The 19,162-nt window shown below is 37.7% G+C and overlaps 1 protein-coding gene across 1 annotated transcript in view; it reads right to left on the reverse strand.

Annotated features, from left to right (window-relative positions):
• Positions 1 to 7,436: 7,436 nt before the first annotated feature.
• Positions 7,437 to 19,162, reverse strand: part of ass1 (argininosuccinate synthase 1) — a 31,567-nt gene continuing 19,841 nt past the window's right edge. Inside the window, exons 12-15 of the mRNA XM_088435132.1 lie at positions 16,241 to 16,372; positions 14,081 to 14,237; positions 8,627 to 8,692; positions 7,437 to 7,669 (exon numbers count right to left, since the gene is read on the reverse strand). Coding sequence (XP_088291258.1) covers positions 7,621 to 7,669; positions 8,627 to 8,692; positions 14,081 to 14,237; positions 16,241 to 16,372 — 404 coding nt within the window. The 3' untranslated portion in view covers positions 7,437 to 7,620. The remainder of the gene's footprint in view (positions 7,670 to 8,626; positions 8,693 to 14,080; positions 14,238 to 16,240; positions 16,373 to 19,162) is intronic.

Here is a 19,162-nt window from a genome sequence, read left to right on the forward strand (position 1 = left end):
GAATGGAGGAAGGAAGGAAAGTACGACATAGGGAGGTTGATCGCTGACGGATGAGGACGTCTAGCCGTCGTCAAAGCCGGACCCAAGTCCGACTTGATGTAAACTTGGAATGCTCGGATAACGCAACCCAGCACTTAAACACTGAGGCGGGCCCGACAATCTGAAAAACTGCCAGCGGCCTCCAGAGGCGAGAACAGCACCCCCACATCCATCACAACAACACTCGCCGCAAAACAAGCAAATAACCAACGACATTAAACATTTACATCATCCAAAGGGAGCCACTGAGAGCATCCTCCGACTTCCCCCTCATCCGTTCGCCGCCGATCGAAGGGCTTAAAGGACGAGTGCCAGCAAACAAACCCCGGCGGCGGACCCCCTCCCTCGCACTCTCCCCAAACAGTCAAACGCAAAAGGGAGAGGCGCAAGCAAATGAGAGGGATAAATCTATTGATTTGGAGATCAACATGCTGCATTACACGCTGCTGCCCCCGGGGGTGCTAATGGGGGAGGGGGTGCATTGTAAGGCTGCCTCTGATACAGTGAAACCATCTTTAAAGAACATAATCATGTTTGTGTTCACAGCCTAAAATCCAACAGGCTTGAGACTTAGCACGTTTCAAAGTGATAAGGGACCCCGCTCATGATCTGGTTCCCGAATCTTGTGTTTTTTTTAATTTTTTTAATTTTTATTCAGATAAATATATTTATTAATTATCTAGCTAGATAGCAGTGAAATATCTTTCTAGCTGTGAAATATCTAGCTATCTAGCTATGAATTAACTATCTAGCCAGGAAGTTATGATATATCTATCTTGCTAGCCATGAAATGTCTTTCTAGTTATGAAATATCTAGCTAGCTTGCTAGGTAGCAGCGAAACAACTTTCTGGCTATTCATAAAAAAAATCTAGCTATCTATTTAGCTAGGTAGCTATGATATATTCATCTTGCTAGCAATGAAATATCTATCTTATCTTAACATATTTTTTGCTAGTTATGAAATATCTAGCTAGCTATGAACTATCTTAACATATTTTTTGCTAGTTATGAAATATCTAGCTAGCTATGAACTATCTATCTATGAAATATCTACAGTATATCAAATATCTATCTTGCTATCTATGAAATATCTTTCTTGCTAGCTATGAAATATATAGCTAGCTAGCTATGATCCATCCATCCATCCATCTATCCATCTATCCATCTATCTATCTATCTATCTATCTATCTGTCATCTATAACACATTTTTTGCTAGCTATGAAATATCTAGCTAGCTATAAGCTATCTATGAAATATCTACAGTATATGAAATATCTATCTTGCTATCTATGAAATATCTTTCTTGCTAGCTATGAACTATCTATCTATCTATCTATCTATCTATCTATCTATCTATCTATCACACATTTTTTGCTAGCTATGAAATATCTAGCTAGCTATAAACTATCTATGAAATATCTACAGTATATGAAATATCTATCTATCTATGAAATACAGTATCTTTCTTGCTAGCTATGAAATATCTATCTATCTATCTATCTATCTATCTATCTATCTATCTATCTATCTATCTATCTATCGAGTATATCAATCAGACCTCCGTAACCTAATCTAGTGTTGAAAGTTTATCGATCCCTTCAGACCGCTACTGTCGATGATGGCGGTAGTTGTCGAGCTACATCTTGTTGTAACGGGAGACGGCTGAGCCTTCACACTCATTAACCTCCAACACGGAGCAGCAGGCAAAATATTTCTATTTTTCCATCAATATTTCATCACCGGCTCAGTCCAAACAATGCCAAAGGGGGGGCTTTCTGACCGTAATGGCCCCATCTGTCTATAGATCTAAAGGACAGGAGCTGGCAATGGCTGTCCTTTGACACCAGAAAATAGGCTTTGACATCAATGGAAAACACACACACACAGACACACACATAGAGGGTCCGTGAATGTGAAAGAGAGCCTGCAAGGCAAAGTGTATCCTGCCATGTTTCCTCACAGATGGTCTCTTGATGTTCTCGCGAAAAGATCAAGTTTCCAGAGCGACGGGAACGTGTCTGCTCGCGTCGGCGCCGTTTTGTACACACACACAATGAACAAATTATGACATTATGCATAGAGACTGCAGACGCCCTTAAATAACGCTACACACCTTCTGTCGCTCTGCTGCATACGAGAGCAGTATTAAAAATCAGTCCTTTGTGAAGGCAAATATGTTAGAGTAGGCCGGAAAATGCTATTTAATTCATTCCATTCAAAAACTGAGATTTTTGAAACATGTAAGAAAGCAGGCATCAGTTTAACTGTAGGGATAAAAAGCAGGATTACAAAGACATTTAACAGAAAAATTCAACAAAAAAAATGCTGCCATCTAGTGGTCAAAAGTGCAATTACACACATTAATGAGTTTAAATGTTGAAGTATTCTGCAGAGTATTCTGATCTATTTTGCGTTTTTGGAATATGAGTTAAACAGCAAAATGCTCCTGTTTTTTTTATTAGTTTTTTTTTTTTTTTTACTCTAATGTCATTTTCAAGCAAACAAGTGACAAAATGGATGCTACAGATAAACAGATGGATTTTGTTGCTTAATTCATACACCAAAATAATCTATTGCATCTGTCAATATAAAAGTCAACATTGGTGATCAAGAGTTCCAGGTGAAGTGCTGGAAAAAAAAGGTGATTGGTCATTACTTGAGCCTTGGGCAACTGTGATGTCATCTTCAGGGGACAGCCAGTGAGAAAATGGCCGTCCCTGAGATGGAAACCACAGGTGGATTTTCTTGCTTCATTCATAATAGACAAGCACAAATTTTGACTCAGATTCTGTTCTTTGTCTCTAGTCTCTCTTTTTGCTAACTCTGACACGCCCCCTTAAATTATGGAAAAAAAAAAATGAAATAGCAAAACTGCAAACACTATTTTGTAAATTATAAAATTCTATATGAGAGGCAGAGACATTTTCAAAACAAAATTCTGTTGGATACGTCTTCACCGTTATTTATGAAATCATAGGAAATTGTCACAATCAAGAATCTCTTTGTATGACCTCATCACATAATCCGGCGCCACAGACCTCCCGGGAGTGCTCCATTATCACTTACCAGTTAATGTACAGTGTATTTGGCGCGTTAACTTACAGTAATTAAAAAAACAACAACAAAAAAAGATATATATATATATATATATATATATATATAAACACAGTCACACACTTATGGCAATGGTGTGAAACAGGAGTCAAGCCTAGAAGGAGGTGGAAAGCTGAGTTGGGGGACGTCGAGGACATCATAATGGACTCTGGGCGAATGGAGCTTTTTGGTCTAAGGTTACGAAAAAAAAAAAAAAAAAGCAAGGCAACGTCACCCTGTAATTGTGTGTAATTAACCCCCCTGGTGGTCATTGTTGCCACCTCATTGTACGCCAGAGGAAAGGTCAGCCAACGTGAGTTTTTTTTCTTTTTTTAATATCGGCGAAGGCTCCATGAAGAACAAATACTGCGACAGGGGAACTACACGACTTTAATTTTACGTACATTTAAAACAAACATCAAGGCTCCTGTGTAAATGTTAGTGTCTGTCAAGTGTATTGAAAGCCTTTTTTTCATAGAGTTGAGTGGGTTGTGCTTTGAGATAAGAGCGACCCCACTTGCACACTTTTCAAGCTAAGGATACTAAATTTATTTAGACATTTTTAGCATAAAAAGTAATATTTTGTCTATACCTAATATGATGATGAGATTATACTATATTTTGTACAACTGTGGCTTCTATTCTATGCGCCTTAAAATGCGGTGCGCCCTATATATGAAAACCGTTTAAAAGGAGGCATTCATTGAAGGTGCGTTGAAGGTCCCTCTCTCTCTTTTGAACAGTGATTACAGGCCTCTGATTTTCAAACTGCCAAAGTGTGTGACGAACTTTAAAATTTTGTTTGACTTCACAGTCATTCCCGCCCTCTGACAGAAACCATAACTACAATGTGGGACACGATAAACATGAATTTGACACCCCTGCTATAGAGAATTAACTACTAAAGGAATTGAATACCATAAGTAATTAAGTAATATAGTAATCAAGTACTTTTGCTTGCAAATACTAGGATAACCATTAATAAATTGTTTTATATATATATATATATATATATATATATATATATATATATATATATATATATATATATATATGAATATATATGAATATAAATGAAGGAAAATAAATTAATGCTAACAATGAATTCAAAACGCCATAGAGGGGCTAATGAATAGCCTCTGTCATGGTGTTATAAAACCACGAAACTAAGAATTTCAAATGTTTCTATTAAAGAACAGTGCCGTTCCTCCCAGTAGGGAAAGAGCTAGCAAAGTGATTTAAAGCTATTAAATATTGCTATTTAGTAAATCAGATCCAAAGCGAGCAAAGAGCAATCCCACGCCAGACCCAACTGGCGCTCTCAACATCGCGCAAGCGTCCCTTCACCTCGTCTCCGGAGAGGTCAGGTGAACAACGAGCCCCTTTGTACTTTGGCTTTGTGCGCGGTGACAGGAACTTGAAGGTTAGTCGACCTCGACTCCCGAAGAGACGGGGGAACAGCACGGGACTCCATTAGGGCAGCCGCCGCCAACTTTTCATGTCGCGCTATTGTTACGCATGTCTATTCCCTCCTGAGTGGGTAATGATGGATAATTGGTACCGGGTCAAGGATGATTAATTCCCTTGGTCAGGTGTCAGCGCAGGTAAGAAGGAGAAGATGGAATATGAGAAGCACCTGATGAATGAATGGGCGAGTAGCTTAGCGTGCAGCGTTAAGGATGCCTGCGCCTCTACAAAAAGTGAAAACGACAGAGCGGGATTTTATGAGATTTTATGCTGTTGTTGTCGTGACATCACCATTCGATTTGATTTTCATGTAAGATCCTATTTTTCTCGATTGCAGGTTCACCTCGCCATTTTTCTTGCGATATTTCTTCTTTTGAAGTCAAAACATAGCAATCTTACTCATTAAAAAAACTCTACAACATGGATTTTCATTTGGGACCATATCTGTTGCAGGTTTACGTCTCTATTTTCTAGATAGTCAGACCAGGTGAAAAAAAAACAAAAAACATATTTTATTCCCCTCCCAAAAAAATCTGGTAAGCTGCGTCGTTTGTATGCAACTCAGGTGTTTTATTTTATTTATCAAGAAGCTTTGCCATTTAATATATATATATATATATATATATATATATATATATATATATATATATATATATATATATATATATATATATATATATATATATATATATATATATATATATATATATATATATATGAAATTATAAATATGATAAAGTATTGTTGTAAAATATATGTATACTGTACATATTGTATTTCTTTCACTTGGCAGAGAAAGTGTGAAAGCTTCCATGCATTTTTATTGGCTATAATTTATTGATTTGGATTTTAATGCATGGCCTGTTGAATGAGAGCACTAATAAAATTTTGTTTTTCATGCTTTTTTTTTGTTTGTTGTAGAACCTGAGGTCAAAATCTCATTTGTCTTTTTTCTACAAATTTTTAAAAACTCAATAGCCATTTTGAGAATTATATTATTTATTTATTATTTAGTAATAATAATTATTAAAATGTTCCATTTTATTCTGTATTTCATGCTTCAAAAACAGTGAATTTTGTGGAAAACTGTAAAAAATGAACCAACACAGCTTCACTTTCTTTGTCAGGGCTTCTTGGTTTTTCATACTTTTTTCACTCCCCAGTTAAAATTGTATTTTCATGATGTGATGGTGGGCACTTGTATAATACACTGTATTTTTATCAAAAAAAAATAGGTTCTCAAATGTGAAAGCGCTTCAGGGTTATGAGAATTTAGTAGGTTTTCTGTAGCTATCAGCAAGTCTAATTTGATAGTTTTGAATGCTGTGCCAGGGATTGTATGGTTTTCAAAACAAGAGCAAATCAATTGAAACATGAATCATTTTATTCCTATGCTATGTTATAGTGACTACATTCGTTTCGCCTCCTAGAAAGCAGACTTGGGGGGAGTAAACAATGTCAAAGTAAGACAATCGAAAATACACAGACTCTCTCAATGACGACATTTGACGGTAAGATTTTGAAAACCTCCCCGAAATTCTCAAGTCTGATTGAGATTGATAGCTGTCCCCTATCGCTTCACCCCCACCCGCCCTGCCTTCAGCTTGACTGACTAATCTGAATACGGGGGCCATTTCAGACGCTGATTATCTTGCAACCTGTGCGCGCGTGACAGTAAATGCTGGGGCCGGCCGGTAATTGACCAGGCAAAGACCGAGACGCCTGCCGTGTAATTGAGCAGGAGCCGGGAGGAGGTGGACCGGTGGGGTTGGGGGGGGGGCAGCGCGGCACTCAAAGAGTCCGAGGGACCGTCATCGGCCATTAGAACCGGCGGGGGGTCCCAAAGCCCGACGGGCGGTCCCCTTATGGACGTGGACTCTGCCTCTGACACCTTTCAGTGATACGCTGAATGAAGTGTTCGTGACTGGAACGCCCCACGTTAACGTTAATGGAATTTTGCTGAACTTTAGCCCACTTTTACCTGAGGGGGAAAAAAAAGTCAAAATACTGAAAATAAAGACCAGAAGTGTTTTTTTTTTGTTTTTTTTTTTTACTCAACTGTGCATGGGGAGGCCTTGATTTGAAATCAATTTCAACAATATCACTGCCATATTTCACTTTCGGAATACTCCACATAAATTAGCTGGCAGACCTTGGGTGCTGCTGTTTTAGTTAGCAACAGAGTAGAAATGGCTAAAAAAATGTTGTTTTTATCCCTATATTTGACCACATTGTCATCCTTGAAGGTAAATAGTGGTAATGCAAAAACAAAGCTTCATGAAGCACTTGTGTTATTTATTTTTTTACTTTCTTTACACTCTTGGTTTGAAAATAAAAACTAGTGCAGTAGAAATGTGTTAAGTTCCCCTTCTTCTTTGAACTGAGAGTGCCATCTAGAGGAGTGAGAAAATATCACAAGGGCTTCATGAAGCTTCGTATGTCTATCACTAATAAATATTAAAAGCAATAGGGGCAGTATTACTTACTTGATAAATTGTTAGAAAAATGTCTGAAATAATATCAATAATTATCTTTTGAGGACGTGACTTTTTTTTTTTTTTAACACTTTAAGCGTTGTTGACATAAAAGGATGTCAACAGGAACCCTAACGAGGAGTGCCATCGACTTAAATTCCCGTCAACTACATTATTATTTATTTATTTTTTAATGGGAATGGACTCTAAGAATTTTGCTTTCTTTTCCAAAACGCAAGACATTAAAAGAGTTAAACTGTTATTTGTGTTATTTCAAAATCCTTAAGAGAATTAAACGCTTGGATGTGCAACCATCGATTCTGTATGTACTACATTTATAAACACAAGGCGATAAAGCCCATAAAGTACTAATTTGATTTTTATTCAGTATTATTCCATTTAGGAGTAATGATCGGAACACAGTAATCACCATTAAGCAAATATTTGAGTGGTTTGATTTTGAGAAAAAAAAAAAAGAAGTAAATGATAGTAAGTATTAGGGAGCTGGCATTACTTCAAATTGTTGCAAAGCACATCTTGTTGCTTCATTGCTTGTTGCTGGAGAGACCCTGCAGACGCTGATGCTCCTTCAGCCTGTGGTGAAAGAATCTGTTGTCATTTCCTTAAAAGTGCAAAAAACGACAATGCACATTTATAGTAAAATACATTAGCAGAGTAAAATGTTCATACTTGGACCTTAAGCGGCAATTTCTCGACTTAATCCATCACTTACTACCACTATCACGTCGCGATTATGGAAATAAATAATATTGTACTAAAATGCAATATAATGAGGAACTATAACACATGAGCTAATGACATTACAAAAGCTTTAAAAAATGTAAACAAGTATAGCATACTCACCAGAGATTTTCATTGTTATATTTTGCTAGTCAAACTTAGCTTGCGACCAATCAGAGGACGGAAAAATGATGATGTCATCACAAAGCGGCTAGAAACAGTTCAGTTCCTAGTCTAGTTCTGAACTGTACACAGATTAAAGTGAAATAGTGACTAGAGGTGCAATGGGGGGGGGGGGGGGGTGATCCAAGGAAAAAGGCTTTGTTTTTATCATGTGGAATGTAATTGCAATAAAGTAATCATTTTCATCATTTTCTTTTAGGTTCAGGCACTTTGGTGCACTTGCTTCTTTTTTTTTTTCCGTTTTAGACTAAGCTATAACCCATATAAACACGATAAAAATAATTACGTTGTTGAAAGTTGATTTATATTGCGTTTTTCTGTTGTTAAAAATGGAACATGTGTAGGTATACTTAAACAATTTTCATCAATAATAAACTCATTTATATTTAGTGCATCGACTGGGGGGGGGGGGGGGGGGGGGGCGTGAAAACTTTTCTCTTTTCTAGGGGGGGGCCTGGCAAAATATAGTTGAGAAACACTGCTTTAATGTGAAGGCGCACTTTTTGAGCCGTAATTTAAGAAGCAATACAAAATGAAGATTTTACATTATGTTGTGTATTTACTTTAGGCCAGTGCAGAAGGAGAAAATCTGGTTCTGAGAGTTGAGTTGGGGCGAGGGGGTCTCACCTGACAGCATTAATCCTGATGAATCCTGAGGCGTCGCACGGATCGTAGTCTCCCTGCACATCCATGCTAGAGAGACAACAGGGGCACAAAGTGAAATGTTTGAATGAGCGGAACGATAAACACACGAGCCGTGAAGCCTCATTAACCGCAGAGATAACTGGATCATTGATAAAGCCTTTTGCGGGAAAAATGTGCGTATTGATTCCTCCGTCGATTCTCCACTTCAGCATTTTTTTTTTGTGCAAAAGTCAATCAATAATGGACCATAACAAAAATAGATGCTCATTTTTTTTGATAAAACAATCCCATCATATCAAGTCAACCAGATGGAGCTGAAAGACGGCAACATAGCGCGACAGCCTCGAATCGATTATCACCAAAATTGATCATATTTTACTCAATCATTTTGAGATGTCGTGTATTTAAAAAATGTTCTAATCCACCAATATTTCAGCCAGTGAATATTCTTAGATTTCTGTGTATTCCCGCCATGAAAGCAGACTTATTATTTTTGTATTTAATCAAATTAAAACAATTACTTTCCTTTGGCATTCAATGAGCAAAAATTTTGCCTGACATTTTACAGACCAAAACAGAATGGTCATTTATGATTTAGGTAAATTTTCTGAACTATTTGATTATTCAAACATTTTAATTAATATTCTATTTGATTGATTGACAAAAACATGGGAAGGAAAAAAAAAAAAATCAACAGATTAATCCATTACCGTTTATGTTTTTAATCCCCATAATTTAAAAATAAAACAAGTGCAAAATCTTCCATAAATAATCACACTTTAAACAACTGTGAAGCTTGTAATAAATAAATAAATAAATAAATAAATAAATGCAACGTGAACATCTCATGACCAAATTCAGAAAACAGGTGAGCTGTGATTGGTTATTAGCTGACCCTTGAGCAACTGTGATGTCATTTTCACTCGACAGCAAGTGGCAAAATGGCCGTCCTCCAGAGATGGATGAAAATGTCCGTCTTTACCGTTTAATTCACAAAAACAATTATAATTTAACCCTTGTGCAGAATTTTGTCCAATCCTTTTATCTTTAATCAAAGGGAAAGCACTGCGAGAAGACACCGGGGATCTGAAATTTCACCCAAGTGGTGAAAACACATTGAACACGGCACGACCACTTAGTCATCACACATAGTTGCGTACTATGTACTACGTTGACAAAAATGACCCAAAATGGTCAAAATACCACATACGGAATGCTGCATTTCGACTTTTACGACATCTTGTCCCCGAACCCAAAAAGTTTGAGAGCCCCTGATCCAAAGCCTTTCTTGCGCCGATCGGTAAAAAGCCGCTAAATCAATGACTCGCTCTGTATCGCCATCCCTCCCGAGTGCGCGGCGCACAAAAGCGTTCTTCGGCGCGGCGTGTAATTACGGCAGTTTTCTACCTGCCGTGCTTAATACACTGCCTGGCCCGAGTCGTCTCCCGGCCGCCCAGTGTTTTCTCCTGGCGCTTATTCTTTGCGAGCACTTAGCCAAAGAGGAAATTGCCAACAAATGATAGGATAAACACTACAAAAAAAGAAAGTCTGACAACTAAATCATCAACTCTCAATACGAGGCTCCCCGCTTGGCACCTGAGCGCCATTATGAGTGAGTGGCTTTGGAGAATATGGCAGCGTGTGTGTGTGTGTGCGTGTGTGTTGCTGGCGGAAACCCTGCCGTCTAATTGAGAGGCGAGCGGGCGGACAGGCGAGGAGGGTGACATTTCCCTCTCGGATGGGGTGCGGTGACGGGCTGTGTTACCACTGTGCTAATGATGCCGTTTACTGTTGCCCACCGAGAGGCGGCGAGATGCCGGCGGGGGGTTTGTGTCTTGCCGCGGCGAAATTGCATATGTGCGCGACGCCTCCTTCAAGGTATATCATTCGCAAACGTACTTGAGCAAGTCTACGCATTTTTTTTTTTGATCAGAAAAATAGCACTGTAGTGGGTAAAAAGTGGCAAAAAAATGGAAATATGAAATGAAATTTGTACTGTATGTACTGAAGTGTAGCAGAAATGTGTTGGATGTGTGTCTTTAAGGGGCGTGGCTAAGTGAGTGACAAAGAAGGAATCTGGTTAGCTGGTTATGTGTAACCGTTTGATCATGAGTTGTTCAAGGCATTGGATATTGTATCATAGAGTTGCAGGCAGACTGTATTGTATAAAAATATGTACCGTATTTTCCGCACTATAAGGCGCACCGGATTATAAGGCGCGCCCTCAATTAATGACGTATTTTAAAACTTTTTCCATATATAAGGCACACCGGATTATAAGGCGCACCCTCAATTAATGGCATATTTTAAAACTTTTTCCATATATAAGGCGCACCGGATTATAAGGCGCACCCTCAATTAATGAAGTATTTTAAAACTTTTTCAATCACAATATAGAAATACTCAAAGCAATAACAATAATAACTCAAATCATAACTCTCAATAGCATAATAACTCAATGTCAATATATAATACCAACCTTGTTCAACTGTAAACACACAAAAGAAACAGGTAAAGCTTACTTTATCACTTCATTCCCCATCTACGAATCTAAACATTGATCCATGTATAAGGCGCACCTGATTATAAGGCGCACCATCAGCTTTTTTAAAAAAATGAAGGCTTTTAGGTGCGCCTTATAGTTCGGAAAATACGGTATATATTTTTATACAATACAGTCTGCCTGCAACTAACAATTATTTTGATTGGATTAATTTGTCACTCATCAAGAACATGGCATTATTTCTTGACATTCACTAATTATAACTGGTTTGGTCTGTAACATGGCGGAAAATTGCAAATCGAATTTGATCATTGATTCCAAAATAAAAGCTAAAACGTCCCTTTTACATACTGTACATATTGCAATTCCATTTCCGGGTAAGTTGTGGTGGTGACATGAATTATCGCTCGCTGTCCATTAAACCAAAGCAGGCTATGAATCAGTGCGTTTTACTGGCTCCTTTTGTTATTTCTTTAGGGACATTTGTTGTGAGTTCTTTTGTGGGGAACCACTGGGCCCATCTGTTTGGAAGCCCTGAGGACTGTGCGGCGGTGAAACACAACACCTCGCACACACAACAAAGTAGCGATTTGACGCCAACAACTGAGCTTATCCCACCACCGGCCAAGAATAGATATGGCATTATTTTTATAGCGTACCTAGATAGACTTTATTTGCATTCGACAATTAAAAATGTGAAAAAATTACTAAAACTAAACCTTACAGGATTTGTGATTAACATTGAGTGACTGATTAAAGGTAAGACTTTTATTTTATATATATTTTTTTTTTTCTTTATTTTATATATATATATATTTTTTTTCTTTATTTTGTATATATATATATATATATATATATATATGCATTATATTATACTTTTATTATATGCTGTTTTTTGCAAAGGCAAAAACAAACAATATATATATATATTTTTTTCTTCTTTATTTTGTATATATATATATTTTTTTTTTCTTTATTTTGTATATATATATATATATATATATATATATGCATTATATTATACTTTTATTATATGCTGTTTTTTGCAAAGGCAAAAACAAACAATATATATATTTTTTTTTTTCTTCTTTATTTTGTATATATATATATATATATATATATATATATATATATATATATATATATATATATATATACACATACATATATAATATACTTATATATGTATATATGTATATATATATATATATATATATATATATATATATATATATATATATATGCATTATATTATACTTTTATTATATGCTGTTTTTTGCAAAGGCAAAAACAAACATTTACTGAAGGCTCTGATTTATCAAAAAAAAAAAATCTTGTGGAAAATATTCAGACAAAAAAAAAAAAAAATGTTGAGGACACCTCACCAATTGTGCGATTGAAAAGCGACTTCACAGACAGGGAAACTAACAAGAGCTCTTTTAGCCTTTTCTGTTTTACAGAAGAACACGCCAGGCAAAGCACTGTGAGAAACTAGACGGCTGTACACTTGAGGCATCGCTCCTCCTGACCCGCTTAACAAGCATGACACTTTTGCTCCTTTCCTCTTAAAAGCTCGCTCTACATCAGCTCTCTCTCCTCTGCCTGAAAACACTACTAAGCGTCTGACTTTAGGGTACAAGTGGAGTGTGTGTGTGTGACTCAAGTGGGGATGGAGAGGCATATGGAGGAGTTTTTACTTTGGTCAGTGCTGAGCTTGCCCACGGGGCATCGGGGGTCACCGTCCTGAACAAACCCACTGTTAGCGCGGTTACGAGGTCACGGGGGTGCTTGGAAGAAGAGGGGGGGGGGGTCGGGGTCGGGGGCCGCCCTTCAGGACCTGAGCCTGCCGCTCTTCTGATGTCTTTGTGCGTGTAGCGTGTTGACGGAGGCCGCGGGAGTACTCGGGCGAGATGACCTGACGATAGGCAGCCCCCCACCCCCCACCCCCCCATTCGAAAACACGCTAATAACAGTTGCTGCATCCAAATCACAACTAAGGACAATTTAGTGTGTCAAATACACCTGCCATGCGTATTTTGGAATGCGGGAGGAAGCTAGAGGGCCCGGAGAGAACCCACGCGAGCTTGGGGGGAACATGAAAACTCCACATGGGAAATTCCAGAGCCAGTTGGATTTGAACTCGCTTAACTGTGAGGCGGATGTGCTAACTACTTATCCACCCAGTGAATTAAATAATTTCAGTATATAACCCGCAAAACCACCCCAAAAATCGGATTAGAAAATAAGCACAGAAAGTATGGTTGTTAAAAAAAAACGGTGTTTTTTCTGAGTTATTGAAGAACCCAAAAAACAACACAATAACACAGAAAACTGTTTTCTTTAGGTTGTTTTTGTTTTTTTTTTTTTGGTACAAAACAACCCAAGAATTCCTAATCCATTCAGCCCAAAAAGGTAAGTCAAAATATTTTGACCCAACTTTTTTGGGGGGCAAAACTGACACATCTTAACCCAAATTTTTAAGCTAAACAAATAACCCAAAATAGTTCAGTCATATCTTTTCAACCCAATTTGAGTTGAAATTTACTCTAATTTTTAAGAGTAAAAATTACATTATCCAGAAAACAACCACCAAAAACTAGACAATTTTATTTTGGCCCATCTGAAATGAATAAGACATAGAAAACATATATATTTTTTTTTTTGTTTTTTTTTTTTACCACCTGAATTAATGAATACCCTTAAGAACAATCCAATTTTGGGGTTGTCATCTTTTTGGGTCAGATGCGGAACCCAAAAGTTATGTCAATCCCATTTTGACTGCTTTCACAGTTCAAGTGTTTTCTTCATTTGGGCATTCGCAAGCTGAGCATTTTTTTTTCAAAATTTTGCTCTATGGTGCAAAAAAAGTTTTGTGACCACCCCATAATCATGCAGTACATGTTCATTAAGCTATTTTTTTTTTTTTTGCTTACCTGACCAGCTCCTCATTATAAAGCGACTTAGCAGACTCTCGTCCCAAAATGTAAACATGACCTTTGAAGACAGACAACTGCACTTTGCCCTCAACGTTCTCCTGGGACTTGGCAATGCAGTGGCGCACAAAGTCAAACTCTGGACTGTACCAGAAACCTGGGAGAGGAAACACGACATTATTAGTGTACGGGAGGGGTTAGTCTTTTGTAGAGATCGGTTTAAATAGTTACGATACCGATTATTAGTAGTCAGGGGAGCTGAGAAACGATAAAAGGAACGAATATTAATTTTCAGTTAAAAAAAAAAAGCATATGTTCATTGAACAACTTGTTATTCTTTTTTTTATTATTTTCTGATTAAAACTGCGTATTTAGAATATATTAACCAGAAAATAACCCGATTGTAAGCTTGTCAGAGGCGACCATTTTGTTACTTACTGACAACAAAAAATGGCCAATCAGGGCACATTTGTTTTCGTTCCTAAACCAAGCTAAGCTGTGATTGGTCGTTATCTGAGCTCTGAGCATTTGTGACGTCATTATAAGTCGACAACAAAATGGCTCCGCCTTGAGGTAGATAAAAAAAATGGGATTTTGCTGCTTATTGTAATTTATACTCCAATTAGATTAATGGTGCTATAATGAACATATTAGTGTAAAAACAAGTTTTAAACGATAATTATTTGCTATAAAATTCTAACAAACAGGTTCAGGGAGCTGTCAGCATGTCTTAAAAGTTCAATGAAAATTTAAACATGTAGTCTTACTAAAAAAATTGTGATATTGGCTGCGCTAACTGTAAAGGGCAAGTCCAATTCCAAATGTAAAGCTCACAAGATGATTACCGCCATCTTGTTAGTGGATATGTGGGTGGTGTGAATGTTGAATTTTGGACCTCCTACTTATCGCTTTCCAGACAGATGGAGGAACCTCGTGCGAGCGTTTGTTCGCGCCGCTTGGCAGGGGTCCTCCTCTGATCAGCACCTGACCTCCACCTCATCGTCTGTCCTCGTCCAGAGACGAAAGACCGCCAAGCTCTCCTTTTTTTTTTTATCGTTTTTATTGTAATCTAAGTTTATTAGTTGGCCATTAGCGTTGATAAGCATGTTGTCGCATATCTTCAGGGTCTTGCACGGAAATCTAATGCATGTGCGCATTTTGCGGACTGTTTTATTCTTTTAATCCATCTCTCAGCTGGGAAAGGGATACAAAGTCTCTGGAGGACACTGAATATTGTAGTAATGGAAAACAGATGCTGGACAGGTGGTTGTTAAAATAAGACACATGCTGTGTTATTAATGTTTTAAAGCCAATGGATTTAATCCATGGGTGTGCAAAGTAGGTCTTGCTCTTTAATCCGGCCCAGCATTTATATGATCGTGTCATTTTCACTGTATTTATTCATCTATTTTTTTATTCTAAAATTGAAAAAAAATAAATGTATTTATAGTATTCATGCTGAATTAATTTCCTGCATCCAATTATGGATAAAAAAAAAAAAAAAATGACTTGATATTTGGGTCTGTGTGGCTCAACTGTCTTTTTTTTTTTTTTAACAAAACTTAATTTTGAGACAATCTTGCATTTTAGGATTGTTTCGTGCAAAATAACACAGAAGGTTCCATCAAATTATCCAAATATTGGATCGGTCTGCTTTTTAATTTAGTTATTTTTGACCCACCTTTTTTCTCAGCATGTTTTAGAAATTACGGTAGTTAATTTTCTATAGATGCTATACTGAAAATTGTCGTGATATAGATTATATATATATATATATATATATATATATATATATATATATATATATATATATATTATCGTCTTATAGTTGAGTATGGTTTGTCCATGGCAAAAATAAAAAAATATGTATTATCAACCTCTTTTCTTGCCTATTCGTTGGGATAAAATTTCTACAATGTGTCTGCACGCGTATGTGTGCGTTCACAGCTTGCGTCTGGAGGGTATAAGTGAAGTGGCTGAATAGTCGAGTCTCTAATGGCACTGATCCTATTATGTGGATGAAGGTGCAGAGGAGACTGGGGACTGAGCAGAAGGGAGGATTAAGACACCTGAGCTACACGCACTAAACACACGAGTCGAGCTAGATGGACGGATCAAGTCATAGATGGATGAATATTATTTCACATTTGAGCCACTTACCGTTGTAGACGAGTTCTGAGAACTTGATCCCGAGCCCCTGCTTGATTCTGCGCACCTCCTTGTCCATGGTGAACGTCTCGATGTCGAGGTGGGCCTCCAACAGAATGGTACCACCAGGAGTTTCGTAAATGCCTGGGAAATAAGTAACATCGTATTTAATTTCAGGGAGAAAGAGCGGAACTTTCTGAGATTTACAACACCGGTCAAAAGTGTCAACAGCTTCAAGTTTGTTTTCATTTTAGATGTTAGAATCTTCAAAGTCGGCAATTTTTTCTCAAGTAGCAGCTTTGCACGTCTTGCGATTTTTTTAAGGCAGCTTTACGATGTGGATAATACTTTAAGACCTGGAATGACTTTCAGTTCACAGCCGTGCATTGATAGTGTGCATAATACTATGAGAAAAAAAAGCTTTATGTTGTTTGCATTGAAAAAGACACCAGGAAGCTGAAATTTCACCCAATTGGTGACAAAATGTCAAAGTTCAACACGGCACGACCGCTTAGTTATCACACGTCCAGGTGTGTGACATCCCTCTGCTAAACTACTGCCAGAATGATGTGGAAGAAAATGATCCAAAAATTGTCAAAACAGTACACAAGGTTTCATGATCGTGTCAACATCAAACAATGTATTTTATATTGTATTTAGATTTTTCCAAATTACATTTCATTTCTAATAAATTTGTTGGTAGCAATTTTCGTTTGAGCTCATTAAGAATGCATGACATAGATTTGGTCTGATCACATTTGAATATTCCGTCATATTATTCATGCGTTATGTGACAGCCAGCTCTTTGCTAAATATGGGCGAGTGTGTCCACGCAGGCTAAATGACAGGGTAGGAGGCCCCTGCCAGCCAGCAGCGTGGACGGGGCCTCTGCCTATATACCCTGCAATTTACCCCCTCTGATCGGGGAGGGGCCAAAAAAACTGAGGTGGCTGACAGCAGAAATGAAGCTGTCACTCAAATGTCAACTCAATCCAAAAAAAAAAAAGAGAAAACTGCTATGCTATTTAATCTCTCGGTTTGTACAACTGCAAATCCTCCAGCGCCGGTCCTGACCTGAAAACGGAGATGCACTTACTTGGGGCGCTGGCGGTCAGAAACCCAGCTTAGCCCCGTCGCTAATTGTCCAAAGCCTCAAACGGCCGCCACCTGAGCTTTAAAGGCTCGTGGCCTTTTGGTGATCCAATGAGAGGTGCGGAAGGCACGTCGGGACATTTCCGCTAGTGCGCCTTCTATCAGATAAATAAGTTAAAACTGCCTCCAACTAAACTTGGCTTAAAAACAGCTTAACGGCAGAGGAAGAACAATGGGAAGCTATTTGGATGGTGAGTTAAGGCTTAAGGAGAAAACACCTCTAGTGCTTTTCCAGCTTTAAATCTCATAAAATGACTACAGGCATGCAAAACATGAAGGCAATTTACTAAATCTACAGCCAAGTGTGAAATACAATACAAAGCTTCTTTTAGGCACTGGCAGATCTGAAAAAAATAAAATAAAAAGTCACTGGATCTTGAGTGTTTCATCACAGAATCAACATGGATTACATAACTACTCAATTATGCCCCCTGGTGGTCGAGACCTAAAGGAGCAGCACAATGTCTATTAAATTAAAACGTTAAAAAAAAAAAAACGCTGATTCTCAGTAAATCCTGCAGTAAAGACCACATGGCTGAGAGTTTTTTTTATATTGGCCATCTTACAAGTGAGACTCGATTTGAGTTAAAATATCCATTGCTTAAAAGAAAAGTAAATCCAAAACTTTTTGTTTTACAATAATATGTTCTATGTGGTCCTTACTCGTCTAAACACAGCATTCTGATTATTATTGCTTTTATAAAAAAATGAATTAAGCGGCAAAATCCAGTTGTTTTTCATCCATCTCAGGGGGTGGCCAATTTTGCAATGTGGGTTGACAAAAAAAAAAAAAGAAAAATGACATCAAAGTATCAGGTAATGACCAATCGTGGCTCCCTTGTTTTTTGGGGTTGGGTCATGTGATGTTTGCATTTCAAGCATGAGTGTGACCTATCGCCTGTACGACGCATTAAAAAAAATCTTTTAGAGTGGGAGTTAAAAAAAAAAAAAAGGACTCATGAGATAACATGGTTGCAAAAATGTGCACCCCCTTTTTTCTGCAGTAAAAAGGTAATATTTTGACTATAATTAATTTGCTCATGAAATTATTTTTTCTGTCGAAATAATACCTTTGAAAACAAAATGCCATCATGCTCTTCACTATTCACTAGCTGAGCTGATTGCTCATTACTTGAGCTTTCATATCATGTGATGCAAAATGAGGAAAATCGCAAATGACTCATAAAAACGGCTTAAAAATATTTAACTTTTGAACGTATTTTTCACCATGATCACTATTAGACGTATACAAAACTGTTCATACGATTGGGACTGCTAATAATTGAGCTGCGGACTCTTCTTTCTTGTTGTTGGGTTTTAGGGTAATAGGCCACGTCAATCTTCCTTAATAGTCCCCATCCAGTAATTTCCGAGCGCGCGCGAAAAAAGGTCAGAGGTCCGACAGCGCTTTGACAGGCCCGCAGATTGTTTTGAGCCAACGCAAATAAATATGACCTGACAAAGAAAATAAGTATGACATCCACCTCCCCACCAGCGTTTATTGTCGTTCTATAGAAGGACGGCGTCAAAGCACCCGGACATCTTGGCCTCCACCTCTTTTTGTCGCTTCTTTTGTGCAGGCGACGAGAGAGAAAAGTGGGCTTCCCACTTCTCCCATTTCTACCTGCCAACGTTGTGTCACGGCCGCTCAATGGTGGTGAAAAGGTGTGTAGGTGTATTTGTGTGTTTTCGCACACTTATTTTCTCGTTTGTGATGTTTGTCAAAAACAGAGCTGAAGTGACAACAAACTGCACAAGTGATGGACAGATGTTTTGCATCCT

Source organism: Hippichthys cyanospilos, chromosome 15 (genome assembly GCF_059441005.1).
Source record: "Hippichthys cyanospilos isolate Australia breed blue-spotted pipefish chromosome 15, RoL_Hcya_1.0, whole genome shotgun sequence".
NCBI classification, from domain to species: domain Eukaryota; kingdom Metazoa; phylum Chordata; class Actinopteri; order Syngnathiformes; family Syngnathidae; genus Hippichthys; species Hippichthys cyanospilos.